This window comes from Lepidochelys kempii, chromosome 12, assembly GCF_965140285.1.
Source record: "Lepidochelys kempii isolate rLepKem1 chromosome 12, rLepKem1.hap1, whole genome shotgun sequence".
Lineage (NCBI taxonomy): Eukaryota > Metazoa > Chordata > Testudines > Cheloniidae > Lepidochelys > Lepidochelys kempii.
The window spans coordinates 19207950-19222593 of record NC_136391.1 but is presented as its reverse complement, the minus strand read 5'-3'; the positions used below and the strand labels follow the sequence as shown (position 1 = coordinate 19222593).

Genomic DNA, 14644 nt, shown 5'->3' with positions numbered 1-14644 from the left:
ATGCTCAGTTTTCACATATCTGGAATGTCTCTCCAGTGGTTCAAGTATATATTAAGGACGGTTATAAAATTAGATTCTTCTGGTCAGGTTTTTCTACTTTATCTTTCACACATTATCTACTCAACTTTTAATTTACTAAGATATTGATTTAGATTAGTCACAAAAAGATCAAAGGGAAGAAAAAATAATTATGCTTAAGAGTGCTGTTTTAGTTTCCAGAGGAAAAACAACCAAAGACACACTTCTGAAAGTCAGTTTGCTTTTAGACTCTGTACATTGCAACTTCACTGGTATCATCTTTTCAGAGAAAAAAAAATGACCAAGAAACCTTTAGCTGTCTCTCTCAAATCAAAAAGGATTTAAATTATTTTCTTTCTTTTACAAAATAAAAGTGCAAGAAACTTCTCACTTTTTCTGTCCTCTCAACCTAGCTATATCAAAAGAGCCTAAAACAATATATTGTTACATTGTTTCATAATCATGTTCAAATTATGAGAAGCTAAAGCTATCCCTGAGCTTTCTCTGGGACTACAGTATGTGAAAAGTATCTTTTCAGTTTGTCTCTATAACAAAGGGAACATGAAAATCTACAAAGCTTTTTGATAGTAATTAGAACCAAATTCTGCAATTACACTGTGGCTTAATATTGAACATCTAATTTTTTATTCTTCACTCAACAAGTTAGATGAACATACTTCTTATATTTCCTGAAAAATATGCTCACAAAATTAGAATAATTTAAGAATGTTCAAGATCCCAGATATCCTGGGATCTAAGTTAATTTAAATGTCTTATCAAATATGACAAAGTTTCTAAAATTATGATGCATCCTTTGGCCATATTAAGTCACTTCCGTTTGCTACAACACATGGTGAGAGAAATCCTATTTCAGATGGCTCCTTAGGACTTACATCTTTCAAAAGAAAGCTGACGTACACTTTGTGCCTATTAATATTCATGGCATCAATCAAAGCCATCTGCTTTTTGGAATCATTAACAGCCATGTCAATCAGGGCAATACAAAACTGTGAAAGCATGGATAAAAAGCATTTCGGAATATTTTGAGGTTTTGTTCTTTCTTTCAAACTGCATACAATATGCAAATGTTTGTAGATGGCCTAATTTTAATTAAAACTTTAATTTTTAATGACTTTTGCACAATACATTAAATAAAATTTTTTAGCATAACCTCTAAGTATCATTGAACTTCTACTTCACTTTGTTATACTATATATGAATTCTGTATTCAGCAGCCATACCACAGACCAGCAAAATTCAGTCGCCTAGGAGAGGTGATCTTTAAAGGTCAAACTAAACTGTGCTAAAAAATCTTGAGGATTTTTTAAGTATCACCATAAAACAGAGGAATCTTCTGGCTCTAATACGGGCTCTCTTCTTACTCCCTCAAGAGCATCACTGTAAATAAGGCAAAAATTGCTGTACCACACGTCAGAGCAACTGTCAGGGTTCCCTCCCCACTCTGAACTCTAGGGTACAGACGTGGGGACCCGCATGAAAGATCCCCTATGCTTTTTTCTATCAGCTTAGGTTAAAAACTCCCCAGACACAAATTCTCCCTTGTACCTTGGGTTTAAGTAACGCTGCCACCACCAAGTGATTTAACAAAGAACCAGGGAAAAGGACCACTTGGAGTTCCTCTTCCCCCAGCAATCCACCCAAGCCCTTACACCCCCTTTCCTGGGGAGACTTGAGAATAATATCCTAACCAATTGGTTACAAAATGATCAAAGACCCAAATCCCTGGGTGTTGAAACAATGGAAAAATCAGTCACATTCTTAAAAGAAGGATTTTTATTTAAAAACAAAAGAAAGGTAAAAATCATCTCTGTAAAATCAGGATGGAAAATACTTGACAGGGTATTCAGATTCAAAACAGAGAGGATTCCCCTCTGGGCAAAGCCTTAAAGTTATGGAAAACAGGAAAAAACCTTCCTATTTGCACAGGGAAAATTCACAATGAAAGATAAACTAATCCACCTTCCCTGGCTTACCTATACTGGTTGCAATATTGGAGACTTAGATGGGATGGGTTGGAGAAGACGGATTTCTGTCTGGCCCCTCTCAGTCCCAAGAGTGAACCCCCATACAAAACAAAGAGCACAAACAAAACCTTCTCCCCTCCCAAGATTTGAAAGTATCTTCTTTCCCCATTGGTCCTGTTGGTCAGGTACCAACCAGGCTATTTGAGCTTCTTAACCCCTTACAAGTAAGGAGGAATTCTGGGCTACCCTTAGCTGTATGTTTATGACAGCAACCATGTCACAACATCTAAATACGGGCTCAATCCTGCAAATACTCATTAATGAGGGTAAAGCTAACTATCACAAGTAGATCCACTAATATGCAGTAGCATTTGCAGAATCAGGGCCATAAGACTGCTAGTTACTGCAGTGGGACAAAGCACTATCTATGGAAATCATCTAATTCCAGAGAATAATTTATGTGTTTATCTTCTTTAATATGTGCATCACCTGAATCATTGTTTAAAAAATTGATAGCTGTAAATGCTACCGTGCGAACAAATAACATTTTAGCACACAGTCAAAAAACAACAAGGTGCTGAAATAAAAACATTATCAAACTGAGATCAAATGGATCACTACTTGAAATGCCTCCCAACATATTCAACATACACAATGTATGAGATTTTGCTTGATTATAAACCTTCAAATTCAAGTCCTAATGTAAGTTAAATTAAGTACAATTTTTGAATGGACTCTACAAGGAAAATTTTGATGAACAAAACAGAACTAATTTTAACATAATGTCCTTTTGACTATTAAAATATACAAACAAAAATCCATGCATTTGGAAGTATTACTGCTGAATGGAAAAATCTAGACTAATTGTTTCTAATACTCGCAAAAAAAAAAGGATTTATATACAAATTAAGTTTATACCTTTGTTCTAAAGCTTTCTGAAACAAACGTTGATTAAAATATTAAGAATCCTGATGTTTCAAGCATCTTTAAAGAAGTCATTTTAATTAATTTAAATGTTGGTCCTACTTTCTTATGCATATGAACAGTTTATGGACATTTGCGTAGATAATGTCTTCTGAACAAATTACTTCTTAAGGAAACAATTGTACGTCAAACAGCAATAATTTTTAAAAAATGGTAATGAAGAGCAACATGAATATTTGCATTATTTCTATTTGTTTATTACTGAGAGTGGCGTTCAGCCCTATACAGTACACAAAACCAACACGCTCTGTCCCAAAGAGTTTACACTCTTAAAAACTAGACATATGGATCTCCCAGTGTATCCTAAAGCTGAGGAAGACTTGTGGGATTTTTTTTTTAAAGTTATTTATCAATTCGTGTATTGTGACCATTGCAAGAAAAACTGGCTATTAAGAGGGTCATGAAATAAGAGGGCAGTGGCCTGATGAAATGGGATGACGAGGGCATTCCAGGTATGCAGGGTAATGTGACAAAATGCCCAGAGAAGAGGACTATGGATAGGAAAGATGAGGTATTATAAATGACAGAATAAAGGGGCAAACAGCAGAAGATGATATCCAAAATGCAGATAGAGTAGAGTTGTGAAGGGTTTTAAAGGCAAGAATGAGAAGTTTAAACTTGATGCAGTAGGTAAGAGGTTGGCAGGGAAGGTTTCAAATAAGGGTTTGAAATGGTCAGATTGACAGGCAACATAATTTTGGTGGCTACATTCTGACTAGGGTGGAGAAGTGTAATGTGGGTGAGTGAAGCTGGAGAAGAGGTGATTTTGATAACTAATATGTCCATATCGACATATTCAGTAGGTTGTGGAGAAAAGTGGCAAGATCTAAAATGCTGCAGCTGCCCCGCTCTAGCACTTCAGCGTAGACGCTCAATACAGAAACAGGAGGGGTTCTCCTCCTGTTGCTATAGTTAATCCACTTCCCCGAGAGGTGGTAGCTAGTTTGAGAGAGGAGAACTAATGCTGAGAGAGCGAACAGAAGACATAATGTGAAGAAAGGGGGAGTGATGAAAGAAAGAAACAGTGAAGCTGAGGAACATGGGGATGGGGGAAAGTCAGGAACAGGTTATGACAGATCCTGTTGTGAGCAGTTACATTAGAGTGGACAGGGCAGAAATCAGGATGGAGGGAACCCAAGAGGTTAGAGGAAAAAAAGTCTCCTCTCTATAATATTCTTCATAGTCATCTAATATTACAGTCTTGACAATTAAATACAATGGACAGTTGTTAGGGCACATTTAAACATCCGAAGTGACTCTGTACATAAGAAAGGATTCCCAACAGATGAACAGCATGACGTGAAAAAGCAAACCCCAGCTAGGAAAATAATGAGGTCAACACCACAGTAATCAAGTTCGCTGAATACAGCAACAAATTAAATTAATAAACTATGCAAAGTATTCAGTCTTTAAAATTCCAAATCATCTTTTACAAATCTGTTAAGTTTATTAATCTATACAAGCCATAATTAGTTAATGAAAATTTAGGATTAATTATCCTAAGAGATTAGGTGCATTTAAGCTCCTAAATGAAGCAACTAGAAGTCCAAGAGTGGTCATCACCCAGTAGCTGTTAGCGTTCTTAACTTGACTACATTCTGATGCACTGCTTTTAAAATATGATTTGAGTATATTTGATCTATTATTTTCCTCCTATATTCTATTTCTCATTGCCCAATACGTACTCCAATAATCTATACCTTTACTCAATGTTTAAGGGCCAGATTTTCATAAGAGTTTAGCATCCAAAAGCTTCTAATTAGGCATTCTGGAAACTGCGAGGTGCGGAGAACTTCAGAAAACTTACCACTTTATTTAGGTGCCTAAAGGGAAGCAAATGTCTTATGAAAATCTGATCAAAAAGGCAACAGAGAAATACATGGTTCTACAGACTTGCTATGTCCTCACATAGCTTTGAGCCATTTCATTTTTTCAATAAAATACTGATGAATATATGAATAGAATCTAATCCCTAATAAACTGCAAATATTTATATTGAAAATAAAAAGAAAATAATATTTTAGTTCATAATATGTTCCATTACTGCTTTTTAAAAAATAGTTATTATATCCAAGTTTAGACCCACTAGACAAAAATGTCAAAAATGTGCTTTAAAGTAGTCTTAATAGGGATTTAAGACTCAATCCTGCACACAGTTTACATGTGCTTAACCTCAGGCAAGTAAATAGTCCCACTGAAGTCAAGGGTTAGGGTTGCACCGGCGTAAGCAGGTACAGGTCTGAGACGATGAACTAAAATAGTCACTTCCAAATTATCAAATCCTTCTGCGTGCACAATACTCGTTGACTTCAACAGGTGTTCTATATATAGAAGGAAAGGAAGAGTGAAGGAATACAATACATGTATTATATGTCTACATGACTATGATGCCTGCAAAGGAACCACTGCAATCTGTTGGGTAAAAGCTTAACATGCGTTTTAAAATATATTATATATATATAAAAATATAACTAATTAATAATAAAAATAAATGTGTGTCAGATAGCTTAGGGGGAGGAATAAAGGAGGAATCTCACCAAAATCTGCAAACACTGATTGTCCAACAACCATCGTATCTTCAGGTTTTTGCTTTATATCTGTGACTTTGGAGAAATTCCCATCCTATCAAATACAATAAACATACACCATAAAAAATGACATTAATGAACTGTAAACAAAGCAATGAAAATTTGAAGTGTAAACTAAAGACTAAAAATAGTTTTTAAAAAAAGGATTAATAGGTGAAAAACGGTCTTTTAACTGAGAAAACTTGTGCTGTTTGGAATACTAGAGCCTGAGCCGCCAAACAAATCTGATGTGCAGACCCTTAGTCCTGCATGGAATCATGGAAGTCAACAAGACTCCATGAATGAATAGGAGTATGCACATTTAGATCTGTTCTTAGGAAAAGATTTAGTCACTTCATTGGGATAATCATACGATAAAGGTGTCTAAATATTCAAAACAATGAATATTAAATTACATTAATGAATTAAGACTTACAATTTATTAAATTACTCTATTAATATAGAAATTACCTTCCAGATTATTCGGATTATACTAGTGCTGTGTAGGGCTTGTTTCAACACCATGCAATATTATGAATTAAAACCTGATCCTGCAAAGCGCAGAGCCTCTTTCCAGTCCTACTGAAATAACAGGATTAGAGGGCACTAGGTATAGTGCAGGCTCAGGCCCCAGCTGTTGAACAAAAATGTTACATATTAAAATAAATAAAAAAAGATCTGAGGCCCAATGCTCCAATTACTTTACTGGGAGTTCTCCTCACCGGAGTACTTGAAACCTGTAAAACGCAACATATTAAGTAATATCTTGAGTCAAAATGTAACAGGTGTGACATCTCAGAAAACTACTGCAAAAACACCATGAAATATTTAACATTTCATCAAATCTGAAATATATATTTTGGAAATTTAGGAATAAAAAAATTAAGAGTTTCTCCCACTGATTCAGAGTTTTCTCAGTTGTAATTTATGTTCAAATTGGACCATCACTTATTTGGACAGTTTTTGTGTTTTAACCTCCTGTGTATCTTTATTACACTCAGACAATTTATCTGACTCATCTCCCTTTTAATAATGTTATCTGTTTAGAAGGTATATCCATAGAACTAGTTTTACATGAGGGATTAAAACTGAGTCTGATCGCTATTGTTACTTTGGAGATTGTCCATATTTTTCTAACTCAGACACTATTTAGATTTATAGACTTAGCTCTCTAAATGAGGTTTCGTTGGGGATAGTTTTCCCTTGACATTTGATTATAGCTAATTTTTTTCTTGGAGTATAATTTGTAACTGATAGTGGCTCAGAGGACAAATTAATCAATATGGATGCAAAAACAAACAGAGTGATTTCCCCAGAACGGTAAGCTCATATTGTTATCCATGAACAGCTCCAGTAGAATTATCTGACTGCAGTGCTGAGTCTGTAATCCTTACAGATGCTACTTATCTCATTGCAGTAACGAGGACTAGGCCCTATGTCAAGTGACCAGAAAAGAAAGAAAGAGGCCAATACCTCTAAAGCATTTTATGGTAGATTAAAGGAAGAATATACTTTGTTTCAGATAAATTTTTATCTTTAATCAGAAAGATGTATTATGTCTTAAAGTCTCTGAAGGATCCAGTATCCAAATTGTTCTTCTTAACTGACTTGAATAAATTTTAGATTTTACATTTGAGTCCCCTATAAATGCTGCATGTGGTTTTTATTTATGTGGTAGTTAGATTGCAGCCATTTGCACTGAGAACATATAATAAGGCCTTCCAAACACTGAATTCTCATGTCACCTTTGATCCCCTGATGACAGAGACAGAAATGTATTTCAGATTAAAAGGAAGAAAATACTTAGTTCCTGAAACAGTAAAATTTATGTTTCTGGGTGACTATAATTCTACTCAAAGACACAGATTTGAGTTATTGACTCTAGGTTTTCAGTAACCTTGATGCCAAAAAGTTATATTTTATCCAATAAAGCTTAGAAAGCAATGCCTACATACATATGCATGGACTGCACTAATGACAACATATTTTAAATTTATATTTTTTCTTATAATTAAAAATCATTACCACCAATTCTTCCCAACGTCTAAAACAGAAGCCAATCAACATATATGATAATTTAACTACAAATATTTATTTACTGGAGTTTTAATTACATGTAAAATATTCTCACTTTTGAGAATATTTCTCACCATCTTAATGATATGCAGTTTTTTATTCTAACTAAAGACTGTAGTATTTAAAAGACATTATGCTTTTTATTCCACTAGCCATTCAACAGTGTATGCTGGTTTTCAGGTAAGGGGAAAAGCTCTTCCAGTGCTGTAAAAGAAGCACACACACACACCCCCCACGAGGGGAGTAGCTACCAGCGCTGGGAACGGGTGCACTGTCTACACTGCCACTTTACAGCACTGAAACTTGCATTGCTCAGGAGGGTGTTTTTTCACACCCCTGAGCGAGAAAGTTTCAGCACTGTAAAGTGGCAGCATAGACAAGGCCTTAATTAATTGTACTTCATCCATCTTTCCTGAAATAGTTCAGTTAATTTAATACATGCAATGAATCATTCTATTTTTCTTAATTCTTTTATTCTTGTCTGTCAGATTTCTATAGCTGACATTTGTTTTTCCACTCCAAATGGCAAATATTTACTGGTTGAAGCCACAAAAAAGTCCAGACACCCCAGAAGGAGAACAGAAGGCTTAAACCCCAAAAATATACAGTTAAATCAACTAATTGTATACTATGTCATTGTACTACACAAATATATTTAGGAAAATCTTTTATGAAAGCTTGTAATGTTCTGAACTTGATAGTCACTATGAGAGATGTATACAGACCATGGTTATGAATTTATGTATTTGTGTATACAGAAAACTGTGCTCACAAGTTCATAGCAAGGGAGGGTGGGGAGCAATCCATCAGGGAGGGACACCTTCCAAGCCAATTGTTTACATGAAACCAACTTCAGGCACCCATCCATTGTCCAGCCCAGGAAAAGACAACGATGGAGTATTAGAGTTAATGGGAAAACATTGTGACATCACTAGAATTTCCCCACTTTGAATTAACAGGAGTAACCATGCCACCATTTTTATCTCAAGCAGATCTGGTGTGTCAACTGTGTGGAATGTGTGTGCCAAAGCAAACTGATAACAGGGGACTGGTTTCACACCATTGGGGGGGGCGGTGGGGGGGCTGCCAAACCAGCGAGGAATAGCTTCAGAACTCAGGAAGACTGATTTGTGGAGACTGGGACTGGAAGGGTTGTTGTCACCTTGCAAAGAGTAACTTGGCTGTGTCAGGCATTTGAATCGCAGATGCACAGCACCAAGGACCCTGAAGTTATAGGGCAGGCAGTGACACAACCCTTTACCAGTCTGGGTGTTCCCCAAAATGTCTCAATACCTCTGTTTAATTTCAGGACATTTTCCTGAAACTATGGTGATAGGAATTTGCAGTGGTGGTGGTGGGAACAATATCCTTGATATAGCTCTGGCATCAATACTTTATCACAGTGGTTTTCAAACTGGGGTACACGTACCCCTGGGGGTATGCGAGGAAAAATCCTGTAATGCCAGACAACACTTTATTTAGTACAGAGGTTTTCAAATTGTGGGGCACAGAGGAATGTTTGGGAGGGGAGGGGCAAGTGGCCTATTTCAAACATTTTGAGCTGAGCCCCTGCTTTGAGTTACAATTTTTGATTACATCTCCTTCCCCAACCGAGACAGGTTGAGTGGTCTGCTAAAGTGAGTCGGAAGTGTGTTGTACCAATAAAATAAAAACCAGCAGGATCTTATTAAAGGGAAAAAGGCAAAATACCACATTTATTGTGAATACAGAAAGAATCATAGTAAGCAGTTTGTTATAGCTATAACATTCCATTCAATCTCATATTTATTCACACATTCATTCATACAAACACACACACACCCACACACACAGGTTCTGCAAGGTTGTTATCATAGTTACCAGCCTTAGAGTTGCTCATGCCAAGCCACTGGCCAGGTGGCCTGGACATGAGGAGGGAGCAGGGCCTTGTCAGATGCTCATCTGATGCTCCTGGAAGTTGGCTTGCAGAATCAGACCCCAAAGTTCTCACTTTTTAGAGTCTATTTTTATAGGAATTTCTTCCTATGCCAGTCTATGGGAATTGCTTCATCATGCTGTTGCTGAATCAATCAGCAGATAGCACATTCCTGACGGCTCCAAGATGTTATCTTGTTCTTTGGTTCTCCCATTCTTGAGGCTGTTGGGTGGATTCCAGTCTGCCCTCCGGGGGGGTCCTCTGGTTATTTCCACTTGAAGCCTTCTTCAGCAGATGGACACTGGATTCTTAGGCTGGCACCTCCCTGATCATTCAGTTATTATCCACACCAAGCATCCATCCACATACATCCTCTATCTCTATTTTAATCACAATTGTTAATACAACAAAAGGACGGGGAGTCTCTGGGTGCTGTTTCTGTTGTTAGAGTATTGCTTTGAGTCTCTCTCTCTGTGAATTGCTTTGAGAATAGACTCTGTCTTAGAATGTACTAACACAATTAGCAGCTTGCAAGTTTCACACATAGAGGGAGAGAAACAGTACCAAAAACCAAGAGACCTCTTAATTAGTAATACCCTGGAATTTAAACTCTGGGGAATCAAACTCATTTGTGATTTTAATACAGAACTTCTTCAATATGATCCAACAAGTGGAGGTGACATTTCCTTCCCAAGCCCCGCTGGGTTGCCCTGAGCCACCTGATATCACCACTCCCATCCCCAACTGTTTGTCCGTACTCCCCTAAAGGGGTGGCCCCACAATTAAAAAACCTCTTAAAGATGTTGCTAAATGGAATGCATAAATTTGAGGGGGTTCACTGAACGGCAAACAGTGTACACAGAACACATGCAATCTACACTAAAAACTGTATTCAAATATACACAAAGTGCATGAAATAATATTTTTATACTTTTCATTAAAGACTTAAAGGGGCACATATTGTTCTTTATATTATTGGTATTTTAGGAAAAACTAATTATGAGTACCATTAAGTAATGTTAAAAAATACAGTCTTGATTGACCATTGCATGTCTCTCCATTTTACCATTCTTCAACACAAAGCAAAGGTAATTATGGTTAGATGAAGAAGGTGCATGTCTTTATTCTCATAATTTTGATGCAAAGCTGTGTTAAAAATTTACTACACAATACATTTAAGTGATAGTGTATTAATCTCCCCTCCCATGCTAATGCACATGTTAAGCAAGGCATGCATAAAAAAGGCCTTGTAAGAAAGTTCAAAGTAATATTATATTGTACTTAAGATTTTATAGATTTCTTACTTCTATTACAGCCTTAATTTACAATATAAACTATAAAAGGTGATCACTGCTAGATTTGGTAGCATGGCTGCAGCACATGTTGCTGTAGGGGAAGTTAAGATTTTAGTCTTAACTGAATAATAATCCTGAATCTAGATTCTCATTTATACGAATACCCTTTGATGTTCTGGTAGAGTAAAGGAGCTAAAAGAGCTCCCTGAGCCTTGGTCTATACTAGGACTTTAGGTTGAATTTAGCAGAGTTAAATCGATGTAAACCTGCACCCGCCCACACGATGAAGCCCTTTATTTCTACTTAAAGGGTTCTTAAAATCGATTTCCTTACTCCACCCCTCACAAGTGGATTAGCGCTTAATTTGGCCTTGCCAGCTCGAATTTGGGGTACTGTGGACACAATTCAACGGTACTGGCCTCTGGGAGCTATCCCAGAGTGCTCCATTGTGACCGCTCTGGACAGCACTCTCAGCTCAGATGCACTGGCCAGGTAGACAGGAAAAGAACCGCGAACTTTTGAATCTCATTTCCTGTTTGGCCAGCGTGGCAAGCTGCAGGTGACCATGCAGAGCTCATCAGCACAGGTGACCATGATGGAGTCCCAGAATCGCAAAAGAGCTCCAGCATGGACCGAACGGGAGGTACGGGATCTGATCGCTGTTTGGGGAGAGGAATTCGTGCTATCAGAACTCTGTTGCAGTTTTCAAAATGCCAAAACCTTTGTCAAAATCTCCCAGGGCATGAAGGACAGAGGCCGTAACAGGGACCCGAAGCAGTGCCGCATGAAACTTAAGGAGCTGAGGCAAGCCTACCAGAAAACCAGAGAGGCGGACGCCGCTCCGGGTCAGAGCCCCAAACATGCCGCTTCTATGATGAGCTGCATGCCATTTTAGGGGTTCAGCCACCACTACCCCAGCCGTGTTGTTTGACTCCTTCAATGGAGATGGAGGCAACATGGAAGCAGGTTTTGGGGACGAAGATGATGATGATGATGATGATGAGGTTGTAGATAGCTCACAGCAAGCAAGCAGAGAAACCGCTTTTCCCGACAGCCAGGAACTGTTTCTCACCCTGGACCTGGAGCCAGTACCCCTGAACCCACCCAAGGCTGCTTCCTGGACCCGGCAGGCGGAGAAGGGACCTCCGGTGAGTGTACCTTTTAAAATACTATACATGGTTTAAAAGCAAGCATGTGAAAGGATTACTTTGCCCTGGCATTTGCGGCTCTCCTCGATGTACTCCCAAAGCCTTTGCAAAAGGTTTCTGGGGAGGGCAGCCTTATTGCGTCCTTCATGGTAGGACACTTTACCACTCCAGGCCAGTAACACTTACTCGGGAATCATTGTACAACAAAGCATTGCAGTGTATGTTTGCTGGCGTTCAAACAACATCCGTTCTTTATCTCTCTGTATTATCCTCCGGAGAGTGAGATATAATTCATGGTCACCTGGTTGAAATAGAGTGCTTTTCTTCAGGGGACACTCAGAGGAGCCCGTTCCTGCTGGGCTGTTTGCCTGTGGCTGAACAGAAATGTTCCCCGCTGTTAGCCACGGGGAGGGTGGAGGGTTGAGGGGGTGGCCACGCGGGGGGGGGGGGGGGGCGGCAAAATGCGACCTTGTAATGAAAGCACATGTGCTATGTATGTAATGTTAACAGCAAGGTTTATCATGAAAGAAAGAGTGTAGCCACTGTTTTATAAAATGTGTCTTTTTAAATACCGCTGTCCCTTTTTTTTCTCCACCAGCTACATGTGTTTCAATGATCACAGGATCTTCTCCTTCCCAGAGGCTAGTGAAGATTAGAAAGAAAAAAAAAACGCACTCGAGATGAAATGTTCTCCGAGCTCATGCTGTCCTCCCGCACTGACAGAGCACAGACGAATGCGTGGAGGCAAATAATGTCAGAGTGCAGGAAAGCACAAAATGACCGGGAGGAGAGGTGGCGGGCTGAAGACAGGGCTGAAGCTCAAATGTGGCGGCAGCGTGATGAGAGGAGGCAGGATTCAATGCTGAGGCTGCTGGAGGACCAAACCAGTATGCTCCAGTGTATGGCTGAGCTGCAGCAAAGGCAGCTGGAGCACAGACTGCCACTGCGTAACCAACTGCCCTCCTCCCCAAGTTCCATAGCCTCCACAACCAGACGCCCTAAGAACGCGGTGGGGGGGCCACCGGCCAACCTGCCACAGAGGATTGCCCAAAAAAAAGAAGGCTGGCATTCAATAAATTTTAAAGTTGTAAACTTTTAAAGTGCTGTGTGGCATTTTCCTTCCCTCCTCCACTACCCGTCCTGGGCTACCTTGGTAGTCATCCCCCTATTTGTGTGATGAATGAATAAAGAATGCATGAATGTGAAGCAACAATGACTTTATTGCCTATGCAAGCGGTGATCGAAGGGAGGAGGGGTGGATGGTTAACTTACAGGGAAGTAGAGTGAACCAAGGGGCAGGGGGTTTCATCAAGGAGAAACAAACAGAACTTTCACACCGTAGCCTGGCCAGTCATAAAACTGGTTTTCAAAGCTTCTCTGATGCGTACTGCGCCCTCCTGTGCTCTTCTAACCGCCCTGGTGTCTGGCTGCGCGTAACCAGCAGCCAGGTGATTTGCCTCAACCTCCCACCCCGCCATAAACGTCTCCCCCTTACTCTCACAGATATTGTGGAGCACACAGCAAGCAGTAATAACAGTGGGAATATTGGTTTCGCTGAGGTCTAAGCGAGTCAGTAAACTGCGCCAGCGCGCCTTTAAACGTCCAAATGCACATTCTACCACCATTCTGCACTTGCTCAGCCTGTAGTTGAACAGCTCCTGACTACTGTCCAGGCTGCCTGTGTACGGCTTCATGACCCATGGCATTAAGGGGTAGGCTGGGTCCCCAAGGATACATATAGGCATTTCAACATCCCCAACAGTTATTTTCTGGTCTGGGAAGAAAGTCCCTTCCTGCAGCTTTTGAAACAGACCAGAGTTCCTGAAGATGCGAGCGTCATGTACCTTTCCCGGCCATCCCACGTTGATGTTGGTGAAATGTCCCTTGTGATCCACCAGAGCTTGCAGCACTATTGAAAAGTACCCCTTGCTGTTTATGTACTCGCCGGCTTGGTGCTCCGGTGCCAAGATAGAGATATGGGTTCCATCTATGGCCCCACCACAGTTAGAGAATCCCATTGCAGCAAAGCCATCCACTATGACCTGCACATTTCCCAGGGTCACTACCCTTGATATCAGCAGATCTTTGATTGGGTGGGCTACTTACATCACAGCAGCCCCCACAGTAGATTTGCCCACTCCAAATTGATTCCCAGCTGACCGGTAGCTGTCTGGCGTTGCAAGCTTCCACAGGGCTATCGCCGCTCGCTTCTCAACTGTGAGGGCTGCTCTCATCTTGGTACTCCTGTGCTTCAGGGCAGGGGAAAGCAAGTCACAAAGTTCCATGAAAGTGCCCTTACACATGCAAAAGTTTTGCAGCCACTGGGAATCGTCCCAGACCTGCAACACTATGCGGTCCCACCAGTTTGTGCTTGTTTCCCGAGCCCAGAATCGGCGTTCCACAGCATGAACCTGCCCCATTAGCACCATGATGCATGCATTGGCAGGGCCCATGCTTTCAGAGAAATCTGTGTTCTTGTCCTGATCACTCACGTGACCGCGCTGACGTCGCCTCCTCGCCCGGTATTGCTTTGCCAGGTTCTGGTGCTGCATATACTGCTGGATAATGCATGTGGTTTTTAATGTGCTCCTAATTGCCAAAGTGAGCTGAGCAGCCTCCATGCTTGCCTTGGTATGGTGTCCGCACAGAAAAAAGG

At 39.9% G+C, this 14644-nt stretch overlaps 1 protein-coding gene across 1 annotated transcript in view; it reads right to left on the bottom strand.

The window, feature by feature from the left end:
- Positions 1–14644, bottom strand: part of ITFG1 (integrin alpha FG-GAP repeat containing 1) — a 212439-nt gene that overhangs the window by 138086 nt on the left and 59709 nt on the right. Inside the window, exon 8 of the mRNA XM_073307742.2 lies at positions 5525–5609. Coding sequence (XP_073163843.1) covers positions 5525–5609 — 85 coding nt within the window. The remainder of the gene's footprint in view (positions 1–5524; positions 5610–14644) is intronic.